The sequence below is a fragment of the Triticum aestivum genome, chromosome 7B, assembly GCF_018294505.1.
Source record: "Triticum aestivum cultivar Chinese Spring chromosome 7B, IWGSC CS RefSeq v2.1, whole genome shotgun sequence".
In the NCBI taxonomy this organism is placed as follows: domain Eukaryota; kingdom Viridiplantae; phylum Streptophyta; class Magnoliopsida; order Poales; family Poaceae; genus Triticum; species Triticum aestivum.
In genome coordinates, this window is record NC_057813.1 from 448,520,835 (window position 1) to 448,542,843 (window position 22,009).

At 45.7% G+C, this 22,009-nt stretch overlaps 1 protein-coding gene and 1 pseudogene across 1 annotated transcript; both read left to right on the plus strand.

Annotated features, from left to right (window-relative positions):
• The first annotated feature begins 2,029 nt into the window (after positions 1 to 2,029).
• Positions 2,030 to 3,088, plus strand: LOC123156122 (peroxidase P7-like; annotated as a pseudogene).
• Positions 3,089 to 7,749: 4,661 nt separating this feature from the next.
• On the plus strand, positions 7,750 to 9,219 carry LOC123163019 (peroxidase P7). Its single transcript, XM_044580778.1, has 3 exons — positions 7,750 to 8,010; positions 8,109 to 8,637; positions 8,999 to 9,219. The coding sequence occupies exons 1-3, from the start codon at positions 7,789 to 7,791 to the stop codon at positions 9,217 to 9,219; spliced, it is 972 nt and encodes a 323-aa protein (XP_044436713.1). The 5' UTR covers positions 7,750 to 7,788.
• The last annotated feature ends 12,790 nt before the right edge of the window (positions 9,220 to 22,009 follow it).

Genomic DNA, 22,009 nt, shown 5'->3' on the forward strand with positions numbered 1-22,009 from the left:
GTGCTTCCATTCATACTAGATGATATCCCGCGTGTTGCTGCGAAAATGATGGCCGAAAAATTGAATATATTAGACAAAGAAAAATAAATAATTTGAAACGCCTGTTAAGCATGTTGTCTCCCTGCTGAAGTAAAACCATTCATGCACAACTCGCTTGAAAAATAAAAATGTATTATGTGTCTAGCAGGTTAGAATTGCCCATCATTGAGAGGAATTTTGACCCCCAAAAAAGTAACCTGCGAACACATGATATTTTGATTATTTAGAGATACATCCAGCATACATCAGTAATCACAAATAAATGATTTGTTGAACGGCAAATAAGATTATGGAAGCCATACCATGAAAGGAGATTTGTGCAAGCTAATTTCACACGATAGCAGATTACGTGTTGAACGACAGAGGAGGTGTGCGGAAGCCATACCATGCATCAAAGGAGATTTGTATCACCATAACGTGGCTAGCAGGTTAGAATTGCCCATCATTAAGAAGAAATTAATAACAAAAGTAACCTGCAAACACTATTTTACTTATGTAGAGATACATGCAGAATACATTAGTAATCACAATAGATAATGTGATGAACGACAAAGAAGATTATGGGAGCCCTACCATCAAAGGATATTGCAAGCTATTTTCACATGTCTTCAGGAAAATCAGTGTAATCCTGGTAACAAAACTGAGGGACTGGAGTTACCTTAAGTTACACGATTGACAGAATATGCTAGAGAAAAATGGAATAGCCAGTAGCCACTAGCCAATCTGCAACTTGCGCTTCAGATTGTGCACAATTGATTAGATCAATTAGTCATCATGTGGTACTTTATGGCGTGGCCCTTCACGAGCTAGAACCTGCACAGGATGGCTAGCGCCATATTCATCCGCAGGTATAGCTAAGTGTTCCGCAGCACAGTCGCCCCCAATCCATCGGTCTGGCCAGAAGCTAGCAACGTTGACGGGCTTCATCAAAATAGTTTGAGCACGATCAGAGCCCCCGCGGCGGCAGCGACGACGGCCCCCATCGACGGCCCGCGGGACTCCCGGCGGTGCCGCAGCCGGCAGGGGCGGTACCTCTAGTCGTTGAGCCCCCCGAGTAGGAGTCGTAGCCGCTAATCCCGCGGGCGCACACCATGGTGTCGTCCGGGATCACCTTTCCCTCGATGGCGCCGATGACCTCGCTCACGAGGTGCCGGTTCCCCTATCTTAGCGAAGATGAAAATCATTTGTAGAAAGTAATGGGAAACCAGTCGTGGGGAAATTAATTGGAGAGACGATAGGATGACAGAAACGTTGGAAAATCAATCGATGGAGTTATTGGGAGGTGGGAAGACAAGGAAGTGGCTAGGGAGCCTCTCGCCACTTCCCCGCCTGGATAGTGGCCCTTTTGCCCCACGATCGAGCGAGCCTGCATGCTCTGAGCCATGTAATCGTTTCGCTGCGAACTTCATTTGGTCCGGTCCTAAACTGTCGTGAACTTTGTGCTGGTGCCGGCCTTGAGTCTCCGTGCTCGTCCGTATGTTTCGAGTCTATGTCTGATACGCTGCCTAGTTGTGGGCTTTATTAATTTAAAGCCGGACGCGTCTAGCGTCTTCGTTCTAAAAAAGAAGACAAGGAAGGAAGACCCATCGGGAGAGGTGTGGAGCACGGCAGAGGTCAACTCTTCGGCTGTAGATCTGAGCCACCGAGAAGTTGTGAGGGTCGGCCTTATGAGGGAGCCCGTGGTCAGCCTACGGTGGGTCCTTCTCTTGGTGGTAACTGAACGCTAATGTGATTGCTTTGCACAAAGTCGATCGCTGACCGTAGGAGGAATAAGGCTGATTGGCTGATTTTACAAACTGATTGATGATGTGGCACAAAGCTGATGTGGACAGTGTGCATGTTGAAAGAATAGGTAGAAGTGGGGAGCAATTTCTTAAGAATGTTAGATTCCACACACTCGTGTACTGCAACTTAGCTAATTCCTAAGCTAAGCATCTCACTCTCCCCTCCCTGCTTGATCCTTCTAATCAACACGCACCAGTCAATAGGCATGGCGTCCTCCAGGGGGCATTCTTGGGTTGCACTTGGGCTGCTCCTATCGTTCGTTGCTCTGGCTGCCACCGCCAATGGCGACGAGCTCTCCCCGGGTTACTACGAGAAGACGTGCCCCAACGTGCAGCGCGTCGTGCGGTCAGTGATGGCGAGCAGCGTCGCCGCGCAGCCGAGGATGGCACCCGCCGTCCTCCGCCTTTCTTCCACGACTGCTTCATCAACGTATATACGCATCTCTACTACTTCCACGTATATTCTTACCTACACTATGGTTCCATTTGCTAATGCTACGATCCATATATGGCGCGTGACAGGGATGCGATGTTTCTGTTCTCTTGGACGCAACTCCCTTTTCCCCCAGCGAGAAGGATGTAGAACCGAACGCCTCCCTCACCGGCTACACCGTCATCGACGACATCAAGTCTGCGCTCGAGCACGACTGCCCGGCAACCGTCTCCTGCGCTGATGTTATCGCACTGGCGTCCCACGACGCTGTCGCCCTAATCGGAGGTCCCACATGGAGCGTCCACCTCGGCCGCAAGGACTCGCGCTTCGCCGCCAACCCGGAATCCACCGAGAATGGCCTCCCCAGCCACAACCTCGCCGAGCTCGTCACCATGTTTTCAAAGCTCAACCTGACGCCCGTGACATGACCGCGCTCTCCGGTGCCCACACCGTCGGGATGGCCAACTGCATGCACTACGGCGACCGCGTCTACGGCACCGTACGCGATGAGGAGATTGACCCATCCTTCGCACAAACCATGCAGCAGACGTGCCAGGATCCTTCTGGTAAGGCGCCGTTTGACGTGCAGACTCCGATGAGGTTCGATAATGCTTACTATAAAAACCTTATCACGCGCCGCGGTCTCCTCACCTCCGACCAGACTCCCTACGGAGGTGGAGGTCTGCAGGACAATCTCGTGGAGATGTACAGTGCCGACGGTGAGGCGTTCGCTAGGGACTTCGCCAAGGCCATGGTGAAGATGGGGAACGTACCTCCACCCATGGGAATGCCCGTGGAGGTGAGGCTCAAGTGCTCCATGGCCAACTATTGACTGCCTTCATGCAACCCGGCCTAACCGTATGGGATTCAATTTTTAAATGTACAAATTGTAACAGTTCTCGTGTTCAATTTTTTGCCCATATAATATTATCTCAACGGAATGTTTGACACAAATGTTCGCATACGTGTGTGTAATAAATGGTTTTTCTCAAGTTTGTTTCAACACGAAATATATAATGAGCTCGCATTCGACTGTTATGTTCCCTACACTTGGGGATTATCAGCGATGCCTCTGAATGTCCAAATGGCTATTCTGTAAATTGCCAATAACATGGAACAAATCTAATGAACCATTCTTTTAGCTGGAGGATCACCGGCGTGCTACTTTTTTTTTCCGGAAGGTAACTGTGACCATACTTAGGGTGATTGCATATGGCACTCGTGCAAATATTGCAGATGGGTATCTTTGAATGGCCGAAGATACAACCATAAAATGCCAAAAAATGTTCACCAATGTTGTGGTTAGGGTTCACGGAGCTCAGTATTTCTGAGCACCAATGCCGATGACATAGGCTTTTAGCAATTAGTGAAGTAAGAGGATGACCCTTGGAAGCATTGATTGTATGCATTGCAAATAGAATAATTGCCCAGTGGCATGGCACGACCAATTCACCCGGCATTACCATGATCCAACTATTATCTTGTAAGCGGTCCTTTGAGGATTTATGGATTTGGCATTGCGTGAATCCCACAATGACATCAATGCCTTGCAGAGATCTCGTATGTTCTAAACATTCAAACCCCGCCATGTGAATCTCGCATCTTCTCTCTAAGGCTACTCAGGGGTACCCAACCCTAGCACCGCCACCCCCTTCTCCCTCCTCCCTGCCCTCCGCCGCCATCCGAGGTGCTCCCCGACTCAGGCGTGTGACACCTATGAAGGTGGCAGCGGGGATATAGCCGCTCCAGTCATGTGGAGGACCTCGGTCGTCGGGGCGACGTCCCCGTTGGTGTGCTCGGCATGGCCATGGCCATATCTGACATCAATGCCTTACTAGTGGGTGCTGGTTGGCCGTCTCCCATGGCTATGCGGGTAGCAGGGCGGCGCGGGAGTCTTCCGCGGGCTTTGTCAGTGCCCTGTCAAGAACATCCGTTTTAGATCACTAGATCTGCTCGCTCCCCTCTGTTTCTAGTGGTCGGCAGTCTTCCATGGATGGCCTTGGGCTCAGATGGGGTGGAGCTCATGGGTGTGAGTGAGAACCGAAGTTATTCCTTGGTCGGCATGGCAGTCACACTGATGTCGATGCCTTTAGCATTGATCCTCCATGGAGGCTTCAGTGAGGTTTCCCTTGCCTTCAAGCTTCCCTCTGCTTAGTGTTGAAAACCTTGGTCCCCTCTCTTGGGGGGCGGCGGCGCTGCGGTGTCGTGTTCCTTCTTGGAGACGTCGTCCCAGCCAGGATAGTAGTTGAGTTTGGTGAGCAATGATGGCTCTGGTGTCAACGATTGGCATCTTTGTTTCCTATTCTTCAGCACTCTCCGGATGTAGTAGCGAAGGGGCGCTGGTGGTGCCGCTGGTGGTCCACACCCTTGAGCCTGGCTGAGAGGGGGTCGAGGTTCCCTCTAAGGCAGTGGTGGTAATCTATTTGGTGTGAGCCTTGTGCTCCAACGAATTTTGCTCATGCCCAGCGTTGGTGATGTCTTCTATGTGGGTTGTATCTTGTTAACTTGTTCCTATGTCTAGCTACTTTCGATCTGCATTGTGGTTGAGCCAATGGCAGTGTTAGTGAGCTTGCTGGTATGAGTTTGCTCCTCTCCTTGGCAGCCCTGGTTTCCTGGTACATGTGGGGTCTAGGGTGATTGGCTTTGCCTGTCGATGGTGCGGCATTCTTTGAGCCAGGACGAGAGGGTTGTGGCCCTCTGCAACGGCAAAGACACATAGTTTCAAGCTATGTTGTTCTCTCGAGGTCGGACAAGGGAACAATGCATCCTTGGGGCTACATTCCCTCAAAACTTTAGCTTTCCCTCTTGTGTAGGTCCTAGTGTAGGGAGATATCCTCGGCGGTGCTAGTTTGTCCTTGCAGCTACCATTGCCTTTAAACAGTCATGTTTAGCCTTGTGTTCTGCTGCTTTTTTCTTGTTTTTTGTGACTTATTTGTATTCTTATGACATTTGTACTCCTGGCTGGTTGATGGTTTTCAAAGTAGTGCTCGGCTTGAGCCTTTTCTCTAAACAAAAGAGATATCATTTGTTTATTAGGATAGCATGTGGCACTACTCCAGGATACAAGTATAAGGTGAATGACCATGATTATGACCAAGGATACTATCTAACCAATGGTATCCATCCACCTAATCAATATTTATGAAGACAAATCCCCAAACATAAATATTTTTCAAAGATGTAAGAAGCAGCAAGGGGGCATTTGGAATGTTGCAAGCTAGATTTGCAATTGTCTAGTGTCCTGGTCATTCCTCGGACAGAGATACATTGGCAAAGATCATGACTTTTTGTATCGTCCTACATGACATGGTCATTGCAGATGACAGAGATAAACAGATGGCCAGAGAATATGACAATGTTAGCATACCTATCAAGCCTCATAGACACACAATACACATTCAAACATGCTTCGAGGTGTGACAGAAGAACGAAGACCGGGCCTCCCATGATTAGTTGCGTGAAGATCTTTGAGCATCAATGATAGCTGCATGGGCGATAGTGTGTTTACATGTCTTTAATTCGTTGTTGTTTATTTGGACAATTTGATTCATTGGAATGTTTGTTGCATTCTGATTATTTATGTATTTAGATAAGTGGTTTATAATAATATTGCTGAATTGTTTAATGTCGATGCCAAATTGAACTAGTAGACTAGATAGAAAAAACATGAATAAAATAATGGAGCCTGCTGTTTTGGTGACTCCGTTTATAACGCCGCCTACACAACCTTTTGAAATTTATGGTGTGCTCCAAATGCGTTTCGAGCCTGCGGATATGGCAACTACGTCCAGATGTAAAAATGTAATTTGACCTCTACTACGTTGCGACAGATGAAACACATATGTATTACATTTGGCATTTTGGATTATCATTTTTTGTGTTAAAACTATTCAAGTTTGTTATAATGCATAGGTGGCGTGCGTGGAAATGTGCAACCAACCTAACTAGTTACAATATATCAATAAGTACATTTAGCAATGCTATTCATCGCCCAGGGTGCAGCATAAATTATTTTGCATCTAAGGTTTCTTACATCATTTCATCAAGAATTTATATTTGGTATACAAACAGTTATGTTCGTATTGATTCATTGTGCAAAATTTGTCATAAGAAAACAAAAATAAAAGTCATAATACAATAAAGTTAGATTTTTATGTAAATTTCATGCTATAATTTTATGTTTGTATTCTTACATAACGTAAAATATTTTCTATGACTGATATATGTTTCTTGCATTCTCATTTGACTTCTGACATTAAAAAAAATTACGAGGCGTAAAAAATATGATGCAGTGATATAAAAATAGAGGGGTGAAGAATAACAATTCTTCAGGGTTTCCGTTAGCTGAAACTCGGCAAATATAGACTCAGGTTACGGCTCCGTTGTCTGCTTAACCGTGGGGCCCACCTGCCAGACTTTGTTGGGTTGTTTCTGTCGGCAACTTGGCGAACTTGAGATTCTTCCAAGTTTATTGTGTTTGCCGAGTCCTTTTTCGTTGGAACTAGCAGAAAATGTGAAGTTTGTCAGGTTTCTTATCACTGCCAAATCCAATTTTGAATCAAACTCAGCAGATGCAAACTTTGCTGAGTTGCCGATAAAACTAACTCAGCAGAAAATCAGATTCCAGTAGTGCTGTATGACAAACCTGACCCTGTACATTACTATATATAGTATTATCGCTAGAGCCATCAATGACGATAATTTGATTATCAAGTGCATGAATCTGCTCCAACCGATGCCGTCAACACGCTAAGTTGAGACTTGAGGGTCATGCATGCATATGAAACCATAAGTTAGACATAAAATGGAATTATGACAAAGTCAAACAGTGTTTTCAACAAATATGGTATGGACGTGTAGTTCTTTTTCTGTAGCTGAACTCAAATTCTGAATCAGCGCAAAGAAATACTCCGTACTACTCAAGACGATCAGTTTTGCAAATTCTTTGGTTCTCGGGCTTTCCAGTTCCAGCAAGGGTGTGTTTAAAACTTTAAATGATGTTTTTTTATCAAACCGTGCAAAAATCGACTACTAATTCGTCCAAGTGGACAACAAGGGTGTTTGCGATTCCATAGCATTTCAACGGTTTGTCCCAGCCCGTTTCCTAACACCGTACCCTTTCATTCCAGTGAGCGATTGGATCCGGCACCATCCAAGCAAGCAAAGCAACCATGTCGACGGGAGCATCATAATTTTGTGTAAATTCAAGTTAGGTAGGTGTATTAGTTAGCCTGTCAATTCCCTTGGCTTTTCTTTTCTCTTCTTCCGGTCCTCCTGACCTCTCCAAGATGCACGAGGAGGCAGACAGACCGGAGACCTTGTCACTCGAGCTAATTAACATTGCAGAGCGTTCGCACATGCATACGCGGGTAAATTAGAAGCATGGATGCAACCGTGCGCGCGCAGGAAGAAGGCGACACAAGTCGAAGTCTATATAAGCATATGCTTCCATTCATCTTCTCCACACTCTCTTCTTGCTTGCTTCTGCTGCGCTGTGCACCGATCGCTCTCAACACCAGCCAACCTATAGGCATGGCGTCCTACGGGAGCGCTTCTTGGGTTACGCTTGCGCTGCTCCTCTTCATCACTCTGGCTGCCACCGCCAATGGCGACGAGCTCTCCGCGAGTTACTATGAGAAGACGTGCCCCAACGTGCAGCACGTCGTGCGGTCAGTGATGGCGAGCAGCGTCGCCGCCCAGCCAAGGATGGCGCCCGCCGTCCTCCGCCTCTTCTTCCACGACTGCTTCATCAACGTATATAAGCATCTCTACTTCTGCTATGTATATTCTTACCTACACTATGGTTCCATTTGCTAATGCTACGATCCATATATGGGCATATGGCGTGACAGGGATGTGATGCTTCTGTTCTCCTGGACGCAACTCCCTTCTCCCCCAGCGAGAAGGATGTGAAGCCGAACGCCTCCCTCACCGGCTATACCGTCATCGACGACATCAAGTCCGCGCTCGAGCACGACTGCCCGGCAACCGTCTCCTGCGCTGATGTTATCGCCCTGGCGTCCCGCGACGCCGTCGCCCTGCTCGGAGGTCCCACCTGGAGTGTGCCCCTCAGCCGCAAAGACTCACGCTTCGCCGCCAACCCGGAGTCCACCAAGAAGGGCCTCCCGAGCCCGCACGACAACCTCGGCGAGCTCGTCGCCATGTTTTCAAGGCTCAACCTCGACGCGCGTGACATGACCGCGCTCTCCGGTGCCGACACCGTCGGGATGGCCGACTGCATGCACTACAGCGACCGCGTCTACGGCGCCGACCGCGATGAGGAGATCGACCCATACTTTGCACAGACCATGAAGCAGTCGTGCCAGGGTCCTTCTGGTAAGGCGCCGTTTGACATGCAGACTCCAATGAGGTTCGACAACGCTTAGAGCATCCACAATGTTGTGTTTTGTTGCCTCTAAGCCTTTAGAGGCAGGCGCTATACACTGTGGGCATGCGCCTCTAAGCCAAAATCCTTGGCATCGTCGTCAAGCTTGGAGGCTGCCTCTAGTTCTTGCTTTGGACTAAAATAATCAGCTAACCCCGCATGTCATGGATAGAAAGAGTGATGGCCATGCAAAGAGATGAGACACAACCGGTTGAAGAATCAAATATTTTACTCTATGTGGAAACATCTTAGAGGCTGAGAATATGTGCTACACACTACGCACTTTTGAGCCAAGTTTTACTACAGGACATGGGGCCCAGCTTAGAGGCAAGCCAGCCTCTAAGCACTGTGGATGCCCTTACTACCGCAACCTTATCGCGCGGCGCGGTCTCCTCACCTCCTACCAGACTCTCTACGGTGGTGGAGGTCCGCAGGACAATCTCGTGGAGATGTACAGCGCCGACGGTGAGGCGTTCGCGAGGGACTTTGCCAAGACCATGGTGAAGATGGGAAACGTGCCTCCGCCCATGGGAATGCCCGTGGAGGTGAGGCTCAAGTGCTCCACGGCCAACTATTGATTGCTTGATCCCAAGTGCATCATTCAACCGGGCATGTTTATATTGGATTCAATTATTAAATGTACAAATTGTAACAGTACTCGTGTTTAATTTTTTGCCCATATAATGTCGTCTCAACAGACTGTTTGACACAAATGTTTCCTTACATGTGTGTGTGTAATAAATGGTGTTTCACAACTTTGTTTCGATGGGGAATATATAATGAGCTAGCATTCAGTTGTTATATAATGAGCTCACATTTGATTGTTAAATTTCTGTACTTGGGGATTAGCAGCGACGCTTCGACATGTCCAAACGGCTATTTTATCGAATTGTCAATAACATGGAATCTAATGAACCGTTCTTCAAGCAACGGAAGGATGACGTCTGTCTGCTGGTTTTTTTTTCAGAAGGCGGTCGTGGCACTTCGGATGATTGCATATGGCACTCCTACAGATATGACACATGGATATCTTCGAAAGATACAACCATAAAGTGCACAAAAGTATTCATCGATGCTGCGGTTAGGCTGGTCATAGTGGGGAGTAGCATGACACTAGTCTAATTTACTACCTTCATAATGCAAAGTAACATAATAGTAGTATCATGGATGGCTTCATTTATTAACTTGTAGACTCATCTTGTCTCGGGAAACGCTATGTTACAGTAACATATTATGTTACCACCTCTCATTAACTACTTGCCACGTAAGCAAAATTTTCTTGAAATGCGCTATGTTACTACCTAAGTTACTCCCACTATGACTAGCCTTAGGGTTCATGGAGCTCAGTATTTGTGAGCACCCAATGCCGACGAAAGAGGCTTTTAGCAATTAATGGGTGAAGTAAGAGGTTTACCTTGGATGCTTGGGAGCATTGACTATGCATTGGAGCTGGAATAATTGCCTAGTAGCATGACACGGGCAATTCATCGTGTTTACATGATTTAACTATTATCTTGTAAGATGTTTCCTCCGAGGATTTGTGGATTTGCATTGCTACTTTGGCTTGCTTGAATCTCATAATGACATCAATGCTTGCAAATATCTCTTATATTTGTTAGGCAACATCTGGTACTACTCCAGGATACAACTACAAGGTGAATGGCTATGAATTTGGCCAAGGATACTATCTAGCCGATGACATCTATCCATCTTGGTCACATTTATGAAGAAAATTTCTGATGCCCAAACATTATCATTTTTGCAAAGATGTAAGAAGTAGCAGGGAAGGACATTGATAGGGCATTTGGAATGTTGCAAACTAGGTTTGCAATTGCCCGGTGTCCTGCTCATTTTTGGAACATAGATGCCTTGGCAAAGATCATGATTTTTTGTGTGATCCTATGACGCGTTTCTGATCCCCAAGCACGGCAAGCACGGGGGCCTAGAGCCCATGAACCGCGACAGGAGGTCACTGCCGAAGGTGCCGCCGAGCTTGTGTCATTGCCTGGTGACCTCCGCGGCGAACCCGTTGACGAGGCGCATGGATTCCCGAAGCTTCCTCTCGTCCCCATTGTTGAAGAACCGCTTCACGTGCCATGTGATCTGCAATGGCGCGGTCACAAGCCTCGCAGAGAGCATGGACGTCGTGTCAAACGCGTCCACGAACGCCAATACCGGCATGAACAGCTCGAGGCAGCCCAGGTTGAGGCCGGACGAGATCTTGCGGGCGCGTGCACGCCACAGCCAGCACGACAGCGAGCGCCACGGCGCACGCAGCGACCGCGAAGAAGGCGCCGGCCACGTGCGGCTACAGCGAGAACGCCCTATGCAGATGGATAAGAAGGTGATTAGCTGGTGACCTGTTCCTAGCGAGCCACCAACATGCGCGGCCTCGCATCGCTCGTGCCTGGCTCGCTGGAAGCCACCGATTTCCAGCGAGCCATGGCCAGAGGTGCTTTAAAAACCGTGCCATATAAGTCCAACAATACTTGTCGTTGGAGTAATTATGCATCTATGAGATGCCATTAGCAGAATTTAATTGCATCTAGATCACCTCAGAACATGAACAAAGAAGAGTTTAGAGTTTCTTTACATGTCACGGGAGTGGACATGATCGCCTGCTCGGTGCAGGCGTGATGCAGGGGTGATGTAGTCGAAGCAGAGGTTCTCCTCGACGTCCTGATTCCTTCAGGACGCCACGGGGATTGGCCGGGGACGGCGGCGGCTGGCTTAGGTCTTCCCGTCGCTGCAGCGCTCTCCCTGATCGGATGGGGTGAGAATATCGGGAGGAGAGAAAAACCGTACGTGAATTGTGTTCGCGTAGGTGGCCAGCTCTATCTCGTATCCTTTTATATGGCGCTGGCGATAGGGGACCCAAAACCTGAGTTGGTTTTTGGGCGCCCCCCATCAGGGCGCATTAGTTCTGATCGAGATTCACGTACGTTGGTACGTGGACCCCTTCACTTATCGTTATCCCTTCATTTTTTCTGTTAGACTAATAGATCTAATTTGGCTTGTTTAAGCCGTCAGATAAAAACCAACATTCTCCCCCTTGATCGTTAGGCTTAACTTCATTCGTCCATTCTACATAGGAATGATGTACCAAAGTGAGGTGTTGTTACAACAGCTTGAAACGCCATAGAACCTCAACACTTATAGCACACTCGCCTATTTCGAAATGGAAAACATTTTGCTAATTGGGGAGTGGTTTATTTTAATGGTCCTCTTATTCCAGAATCATCAGGCTTCCAGTAGTCCCATGCCGGCAACATACTCACGAAAAATACTGGGTGGTAAGCCTTTTGTTAGCGGATCCGCAAGCATATGCTTCGTCCTTATATGTTTAACATCAACTGTTTGATCCTGGATTCTATCTTTCACAACACGATACTTTATGTCAATGTGTTTGGCAACATTACTTGACTTGTTGTTACTCGTATAGAAAACTGCTGGTTCATTATCGCAGTACAATAAAATTGATTTAGATATGCTGTCAACCACTTTAAGTCCGGGAATAAAATTCTTTAGCCATACAGCCTACCCGGTGGCCTCATAACATGCCACAAATTCTGCTTGCATCGTAGATCCGGCAGTCAACGTTTGTTTGGAGCTTTTCCACGATATAGCTCCTCCCGCGAGTGTGAATATATAACCTGACGTGGATCTCATACTATCCACACACCCGGCAAAATCAGAGTCTGAATAACCAACAATTTCTAGGTTATCAGTTCTTTTATATGTAAGCATGAAATCCTTAGTTCCTTGCATATAACGCAAGACTTTCTTTGCGGCCTTCCAGTGGTCCGGTCCTGGATTTGATTGGTATCTGCCAAGCACCCCGGTTACAAAATATAAGTCTAGGCATGTACACACTTGAGCATACATGATGCTTCCAACAGTTGAAGCATAAGGAACCGACTTCATCTGATCAGTTTCACATTGGTTCCTCGGACATTGAAATGTCCCAAACTTATCGCCCTTAACTATAGAAGCAGGTGGGTGAGCACTTATGCATATTGAATTTTTTTCAGTACTCTCTCAAAGTATGCCTTTTGAGATAGTCCTAACGTTCCTCTAGACCTATCTCGATGAATCTCGATGCCGAGGACATACGAGGCTTCACCAAGATCTTTCATATCGAAACTGGATGACAGAAAATTCTTGGTCTCATGCAGCATATCCTTATCGCTACATGCCAATAATATGTCATCAACGTATAGGACTAAAAATGTGAACCTACTGCCTTTAAACTTAACGTATATGCAGTTGTCCACAACATTTTTGGTGAAACCAAAAGTTTTGATAATATTATCAAACTTGAGGTACCACTCTCTTGAAGCTTGCTTCAAGCCATAAATTGATTTCTTTAGACCACATGCTAAATGTTCCTCCCCTTCCACAACAAAGCCTTCTGGCTGAGCCATGTAAACGTTTTCTTTTAAGTCACCATTTAGAAATGCCGTTTTAACATCCATTTAGTGTAGTTCTAGGTCGTAATGAGCTACTAATGCCATTATGATTCTAAAAGAATCCTTGGTTGACACAGGAGAGAAGGTTTGCTTATAATCAATGCCTTCTCTCTGTGTATACCCTTTTGCCACTAGCCTTGCCTTGAACCGTTTGACATTCCCTTTGGAATCATACTTGGTTTTGTAGACCCACTTGCAGCCTACTTTCTTAGCTCCATCGGGAACTTCTACTAAGTGCCAAACGTCGTTTGAGCCCATAGACTTCAACTCGTCTTCCATGGCAACCAACCACTTGGACGAATTTTCGCTTTTAATGGCTTCCTTATAAGAGGTTGGATCCTCCACCTTTCCCAGATCATTCATATCCTCAAGCAAGTATGTGATATAATCATCTGATATGGCTTTCTTTCTCTCACGATGTGGCCTGCCCACAGGAGGAGGTGGTGGAGGAGCATCATTGTTCTGAGGGTCATCTTCATTATGCGACTGGTGATCCTCTTCACCTTCTAGATTGACATTAGTCCCAGGATCACCATCAGCCTCAGGACCTGAAGTACTAGATTGAGGATTAGCTTGAGACGTCACTACACTTTGTAGTGGCAAAACAATCTCTTGGATAGTCGGGGATGGAACACACACCCGTCTCTCCTCAAGTTTGATCTCCCTTATTTCGGTGGCTTCGTTATCCTCAAAAAATACTGCTTGTCGAGTCTCCACATACTTGGTGGTGTGACTCGGACAATAGAAACGATATCCCTTTCCCCTATGAGGGTATCCAATGAAGAAACAACTAACTGTCTTTGGATCTAATTTCTTAAGTTGTGGATTGAAAATTCTAGCCTCAGCAGGACAACCCCATACACGTAAGTAATTCAAGCTCGGTTTCTTTCCCGTCCACATCTCGTAAGGTGTGTTCGGTGCTGCTTTAGTAGGAGCGAGATTTAGCACATGTGCGGTCGTCTTTAATGCCTCCATCCATTTGCTGACTGCTAAACTTGCATGATTGAGCATGCTTCGCACCATGTCCATAAGTGTGCGGTTTCGGCGTTCAGCCACGCCATTTTGTTGAGGTTCACCAGGCATTGAATACTGGGCAACAATTCCATTCTCAGAGAGAAACTTGGCAAAAGGTCCTGGAATTTGCCCATAAGGAGCATGCCTACCATAATACTCTCCCCGGTGATCTGATCGTACAACTTTTATTTTAGCGTTTAGTTGGTTCTCAACTTCGGCTTTGAACATTTTGAATTTGTCCAAAGCTTCCGATCGATCACGTATAGGATAAATATATCTGTATCGAGAAAAGTCATCTGTGAAGGTAATGAACGAATCAAAACCATCCATTGACTTAACATTAAGGGGTCCACATATGTTAGTGTGTATGAGTTCAAGGACACCTGTGGCTCTTACCGCTCCTTTCTTAATCGTTTTTGCGTATTTACCTTTTATACAGTCAATGCATTTGTCTGCATTAGAGAAGTCTAATGGAAGGAGTACGCCATTTTTAATAGTCTTTCAATTCTCCCCCTCGAAATGTGGCCTAAACGACGGTGCCACAATTTTGAAGAGGTACCCGTACCCTTCCATTTTTTCTCAATATTACATACATCACTCACATGCAGGATAGAATCATTCAATGATAACATATATAATTGGCCTCGTCTGACGCCGAGGCCTACGTTCTTATTACAATAATTCAAAACAAATTGTTTGTTCCCGAACTTACTCTCAAACATGTTATCATCTAGGCAAGAGATAGAAATCAAATTCCTACTTAAGGTAGGGACATAAAGAATATTATTTAAATGAAGACGGAAGCCAGTGTGGAGTTCTAAGGTGATTGACCCTATGGCTTCAACATCAACTTCGACTCCATTTGCCACCTTAAATCTTCTTGCCCCCCTTGCCATGGTTTGGATTATATTTGAGTCCTGCATAGAATTGGCAACGTGAGAAGTTGCACCTGAATCAATCCACCAAGAGGTAGTAGAGTAATCAACATATAACATTTCATCAACGAAAGTAATTTCATCTGTACCTTTCTTCATCAACCATTTGAGAAATTCTGTTCAGTCTTTCTGATAATGACCCTCATGCTTGCAGAAGTTGCACTTGTTGTCTTTAGGCTTATTGTCCACCTTCTCCTTTGCTTTATATGAGTTTGATGAATTTTTCTTAAAGAACTTCTTTTGTGGTTGTTGCTTAGAAGAGCTTGCTCCATCATGTTTTCTCTTGGAGGAGCCAACCAAAAAGGCTTGGTCCTTTCCTTGCCTCTTAATCCTCTCTTCTTCCTCAACAATTCTTGGAGATATCTCCGCGATTGTCCACTTCTCTTTAAGAGAGTTATAGTTAATATTAAATTGATCAAACTCTTCAGGGAGGGAGTCCAAGATCATGATGACAAGGAGATTGTCATTGAGCTCACATTGTAATGCCTTCAATTTGTTACAAGCATTCACCATCTTTAAAATGTGAGCCCTGACATCACCATCATTATTATACTTCCCAAGGAGCTTGTGAAAAAGTTCGTGCACGTAAACCTTGTCAGAGCCTTTGAATTGCTCCTCCAGGGCTGCCATGAATTCCTTAGGAGTATCTTTCTTGGGTAGTGCCCCAATTATGTCAGGTGATATGGATGATCTCATCACAAGCATAGCAATGTGATTTGACTTTTCCCATATTTCCATCTTGGAATCATAAGTTTTCTTTAGTTCAGCATACCCCGTGACACCAGCAGTGGGAGCCACGGGTTTATCCTCCCGTAAAGCATAATCAAACTGATGGACGGCTAGGCATAATTCCATCGAGTTCTTCCAACGAGGGAAGTTACTACCTGTCAACGGTTCGACAGTAAACGCAGCGGAAGCTGTAATGGACATGAAAGAGTTTTATGAGTAATTGACATGAATATAAAATTTTACGTTGGCAAAATAAAATAGACATGTCATGTATTTTATTTCAACTCCATGTCAAAACACCGTTGGGCAGAAAAAACATGGAATTAAAATATCATAAGTGATGACTCATAATAATAAAACAACGTTGGTCCGAATTAAAATCAGAGTCATTTGATTCTCAATTTAGACATCAACATAAGAAAAATATCCTTTTTATGCCTAAAAAAATAAAAATCATCATGTAAACACATAATAAATTCTGAACAAAATATCTCGTTGGTTCAATTTTACCCAGAATAATAGCATGTTTTAATTCATTATTATCTCAGATATTTTTTGGCTAAAAAGACAGTGCAAAAAAACATAATGTGTTGACTTGAGATGCACTGGAAAAAAAGCCGAAAGATATATGCCTGAAATCCCCACAGCTACAGGTAAAACGGCCCAGCCCATTAGAAGTTTTTTTGTGTTTTCGCTGGACTGACATAACCTGGGCCGCAGCCCACAGCCGGAATCGGCCCATTAGCGCCCGCTGGCCCAGCAGGGAGCCGCGCGATGCTCTGAGTCGTCGGATTGAGCCGACGGCTCGGATCGCCCCAAACCCGAGCAAAACCTGCGGCTGGGTCAAACCCTATCCATTTCTAACCCTCCTCCCGATTCCCACTCACTGGCGGGGCAACGGCGTTCGACGGTGGCCCGAAAGGCGCGCCGGCCATGGCGGCACGGCGGCTGTTCTCGCCGAAGCAGCATGCCGTGGACGACGTCCGGCGTGCTCCTTCGTCGAGCGTGGCTGCTAGCGTCCGTGTACATGGCGCATCAAGGAGGAGGATGGGCGCCGGCCACCGCAGCATGAAAGGCGACGGCGACCTGCGCGGCATCGTCCACACAGAGGCACGTCCATTAGAGCGGCGGTGGAGGCCGAGTTCTTCCCGCGCGTCGTCCTGAGGACGGCGGCGTCACGGCGTCTCCGCCCTCGCATCGCGGTGGACGCAGTGCGGGCCCCGAAGGGAAGAGGCGGCTACGCGGCGCATTAGGTGAGGATTCTCCTCATTCCTTCTCCAATTCGTGTACATCAGTGCTTGATTTGGGGGAAAACAGTCATAATTGCAGAATTAGGGTTCTTACGAATTGGGGATTAATTCTAGGGTTCTTCATCATGAGGGGTTGCTACTGTAGACTTGTTTGTATCCCTCTGCCTAATATTTTGCTAATGCATATGGAAACAATACTTAAGCATGATCAATTTTAATCAACTTAACATGAAAGTGAGCATTAGATCTTAAATAGATTAATTAAAAAATTAATTGACCAAAAGATAGCAGTATTTAATCTGTAGCAATTAGAAAACAACATGATGATGTACAGAGGGCAGCAAGACAGTAGCATGCATATTTGGGCTAACCAGGGGCTAAAACTTTCAATCTTGATCATGAACCCTAAACTTGACATTGATCTAAACATGGTAGTGATCTACTGATCAACAATAAAGGGATCTATTACAATCAAGATTGGCGACTGATACCATTGTTGGATTAATTATGCATCTATGAGATGCCATTAGCAGAATCTAATTGCATCTAGATCACCTCAGAACATGAACAAAGAAGAGTTTAGAGTTTCTTTTCATGTCACGGGAGTGGACATGATCGTATGCTCGATGCAGGCGTGATGCAGGGGTGATGTAGTTGAAGCAGAGGTTCTCCTCGATGTCCTGATTCCTTCAGGACGCCACCGGGACTGGCCAGGGACGGTGACGGTGGCTGGCTTAGGTCTTCCCGTTGCTGCAGCGCTCATCCTGATCGGATGGGGTGAGAATATCGGGAGGAGAGAAAAATCGTACGTGAATTGTGTTCGCGCACGTGGCCAGCTCTCTTCTGTATCCTTTTATATGGCATTGGCGACAGGGGACCCAAAACTTGAGTTGGTTTTTGGGCGCCCCCGATCAGGGCGCATTAGTTCTGATCGAGGTTCACGTACATTGGTATGTGGACCCCTTCACTTATCGTTATCCCTTCATTTTTTCTGTTAGACTAATAGATCTAATCTGGCTTGTTTAAGCCGTCAGATCAAAACCCAACACTTGCATGTAACCAAGCAGCCCAACACCAAAAAGGTGCTGCATACAACGGGTCTGGTTGTACTTTTGTGGACAACCAAGCACATCCCTACATCACATTGTCATCGTGCATGAAAGGGACACATAGGTGGCTAAAGAGTAGGACAATGTTAGCATAACTATCAAGCCTTGTAGACGCACAACCCGAATTTAAACATGTCTTGAGATGTGTCGGAAGAATAAAGACTGACATCCCATGATCAGCCGCGCCAGGATCTCACGGAGCATTAATGACAAATGCATGGGTGAAGGTGTATTTACATTTCTTTAAAAAAAAGTGAAATTTTACTTGTAAAATTTGATTCATTGGATTATTTATTGCATTCAGATTATTTATTGTATTCAGGTGAATGGTTTGTAATAACATTGCTGAATTGTTTGATATTGATGTCAAATTGAACTAGTAGAGTAGATAGAATAGAACATGAAGAAAACTATGGAGACTACTATTTTGGTGACTCTCTATTTAACGTTGCCTCTGCAACCTTCAAACATTTATGGAGTGCGATCCAGAAGCGTTTTGGAGGTTGTGGATATGGCAACTGCATCCTGATGTAAATATGTAGTTTGGCATCTACTGCACAGAGACACACGAAACACATATGTATTATATTTGATATTTTTTATTATCATTTCTTTTGCCTTAAACTATGCAAGTTTGTTAATGATGCATGGTGGTACGACTCTACTACTTGGAGCACATGGGAATGTGTGAACAACCCAAATAGTTACATTATGCCAATAAGTACAATTCTATATACCATATTATCGCTAGAGCCATCAACTTGATCATGAAATGTGAATATGCTCCAACCGGTGGTGCTCAACGTGCTAAGTTGAGACTTGAGGGATCATACATGCATATGAAACCATGATTAAGACATAAAATGAAATTACGAAGAAGTCAGACAAAGTTCTTAACAAATATGGGAAGTACATGTAGTGCAATTTTTTAGGAGCTAAACTCAAATTTCGAATCAGGGCAAAGAAAAACTCAACAATCAGTTTTGCAAATTCCTAAATCTTTCAATTATAAGATGCCATACCTATAGGATTGCATACATTCCAAGCTTCTGGTTCCAGCAACGGTGTGTTTACTAGATTTTTTTGTCAAACCATGCAAAATCAACACCTAATTCGCACTACCCATCTCTTGAACAAGGAAAATAGCCCAAGTGGACAACATGGGTGTTTGTGGTTCAAAGGCTTGGTCCAGCCCATTCTCGTACACCGTTTGATTTGAGCGAATGATTGGATCAATCAAGATTCTCGGTGTGGACAATTGAACCATCCAACCAAGTAACAATATCTACACATCCTTAATTTTGTGCAATTCAAACTAGGTATGTGTGTATTAGTTACTTGTCAATTCACGATAGTGTGAGAGTACCTGGCCATTCGTTGTCCAAGGTGCTCGGTGAATTGGATGAGACATTCATTATCATGGAAGGATTCATTGTTGGTCATCTCTAAGAGTGTGAAAACTTTGCATTACATCTTTGCCTCCGTCACTTTTGGTCATCTCTAACCCTAGCTTTACTTGCTATTAACTATTACTTGCTTGCTTATTTGCCTTCTATAGCCTTGACTCTTGGTGTAACATAACATATATGATGCATCACCTAGTTACATTTCTAGAGAACTTACATTTCCGCACTTATCTCTAAAATCAGCAAAGAAAATATTAAATTTAGTAGTCCCCTATTCACACACACCCTTCCCTCTCTAGTCGACATATTGCGCATCTTTGGTCCTTCAGTTTGGTAGGCAGGTCACCCATGAATAGCCAAACTCCTCTTGTCGGGCTAGTTTGATTATCTGTTGTCCTACCTTCTGTTGTCATCATCAATGGCCAGCTCAACAATTAAGATTGGTAGGCCGGACTAGTGCTTTAGGTGACATTGAGGGAGTCCTGGATTAGGGGGTCCTCGGACAGCCGGACTATATACTTTGGCCGGACTGTTGGACTATGAAGATACAAGATTGAAGACTTTGTCCCGTGTCCGGATGGGACTCTACTTTGCGTGGAAGGCAAGCTTGGCAATTCGGATATCTAGATCTCCTTCTCTGTAACTGACTCTGTGTAACCCTAGCCCCCTCCGGTGTCTATATAAACCGGAGGGTTTAGTCCGTAGGATAACAACAATCAGAATCATAGGCTAGCTTCTAGGGTTTAGCCTCTACGATCTCGTGGTAGATCAACTCTTTTATTACTCATATCATCAAGATCAATCAAGCAGGAAGTAGGGTATTACCTCCATTGAGAGGGGCCGAAACTGGGTAAACATTGTGTCCCCCGCCTCCTGTTACCATTACCCTTAAACGCACAGTTCGGGACCCCCTATCCGAGATCCGCCGGTTTTGACACCGACATTGGTGCTTTCATTGAGAGTTCCACTGTGCCGTCATGGTAAGGCTCGATGGCTCACCTTGTTGTCAAGGACAACATTACCTCTGGGGGAGCCCTGGTTGTAGGCCAAACTCTCCGACTGGGCAGCTTTGTCATGACCGCCCGTTCGGCCACCGTGCCGACGATGACTTCGCAGGTCATCAAAAACAGCCTCCACATCAGCTCGGAACTCACCGAACAGATGGATCCAATGGAGCTCTCCTCCCTGAACGAGCTCTTGGACCGCATCGCCGCTCTGGGAGTCGCTATGGACTATGATCGGATCGGGCTTAAACCCGATCAAAGGGAGATTAACTCTTCGCCGGTCACCCATCACATCACGGTGGTGGAGGAGCAATGCAGCGATCCTTCCTCTACTTTGAGGACGAACTATGTCCGGATTTCCGAGCTCTCCGAGCCGGATACCCGTCTATGGGAGGACATGGCCCAAGCTCCAAACCTAGAATCGGACAGCGGGCCAGAAAAATTGGGCAACACCCCGGAGCCCGAACTGCCAAGCTCGGAAGCTCCCTTTTCCCTAGGTCTTAGATCAGGTCAGGGTTTGGACTTAAATCTACCCAACCATCCAGATACAAGTGATCTTTCCCACATTAGACAAGAGCCCCAAGAGACAGTACATCACTTCTGGGCCAGATACCTCCTTGTGATGAGCAAGGTCAAGGACTATCGTGAGAAAGACGCAATTTCATTCTTTTGCAAAAACAGCATGGACAAGGGAATCATCAACGCCATAAGTCACCGTGACAGAGCACACTTCGCCGACTTGACGGCCATAGTACAGAAGTACTATGCGATGGAAAGCGCCTGGAAAACCCAAACAAAATTCTGGGATCCTCCGGCTCTCACTAAACCCCTCGTCCGAACTAAAAGGGTGCACTCTCGCAAGTCACTGAATCCAAATACAAAGAAACTAAAGCCCACTACAGGGTGTGGAACCGTATTGGAGGGATGGCTCAATAAACCATGCAAAATTCACAGTACACCGGATACCATACCAACACACAGCCTTAGAGCATGTTGGATACTCCGGCAGGTGGCCAAGAGCGGCAAGGATCTCCTCATCAACAATATCGCAGAGCACCATCCCGCGGAGAATAACAATACAGTACTGACAGTCTTCGAGACTTTCGCCTCAAACAATAGGCGTAAGCGAGCACTCCGCAGCCTCGCCAAAGTCTGCCTCATTGCAGCAATAAATCCATTGAACGACACGGCCATAACCTTCAATGCCAGTTGAAAGATCGTGGATGTCGCCTAGAGGGGGGGTGAATAGGCGCTTTAAAATAATTACGGTTTAGGCTTGAACAAATGCGGAATAAACCTAGCGGTTAATTTGTCAAGCACAAAACCTAAAACAACTAGGCTCACCTATGTGCACCAACAACTTATGCTAAGCAATATAAGCAACTATGTGATAGCAAGATATATGACAAAGAACAATATGGCTATCACAAAGTAAAGTGCATAAGTAAAGGG

What these genes read in the sequence shown, in the direction of transcription:
- LOC123163019 (XM_044580778.1), top strand. Translation starts at nt 7,789, where the DNA reads ATGGCGTCCTACGGGAGCGCTTCTTGGGTTACGCTTGCGCTGCTCCTC. An exon ending in TCCACGACTGCTTCATCAAC is followed by an intron (nt 8,011 to 8,108) that starts GTATATAAGCAT and finishes ATGGCGTGACAG; the next exon opens with GGATGTGATGCTTCTGTTCT. An exon ending in TCCAATGAGGTTCGACAACG is followed by an intron (nt 8,638 to 8,998) that starts CTTAGAGCATCC and finishes ACTGTGGATGCC; the next exon opens with CTTACTACCGCAACCTTATC.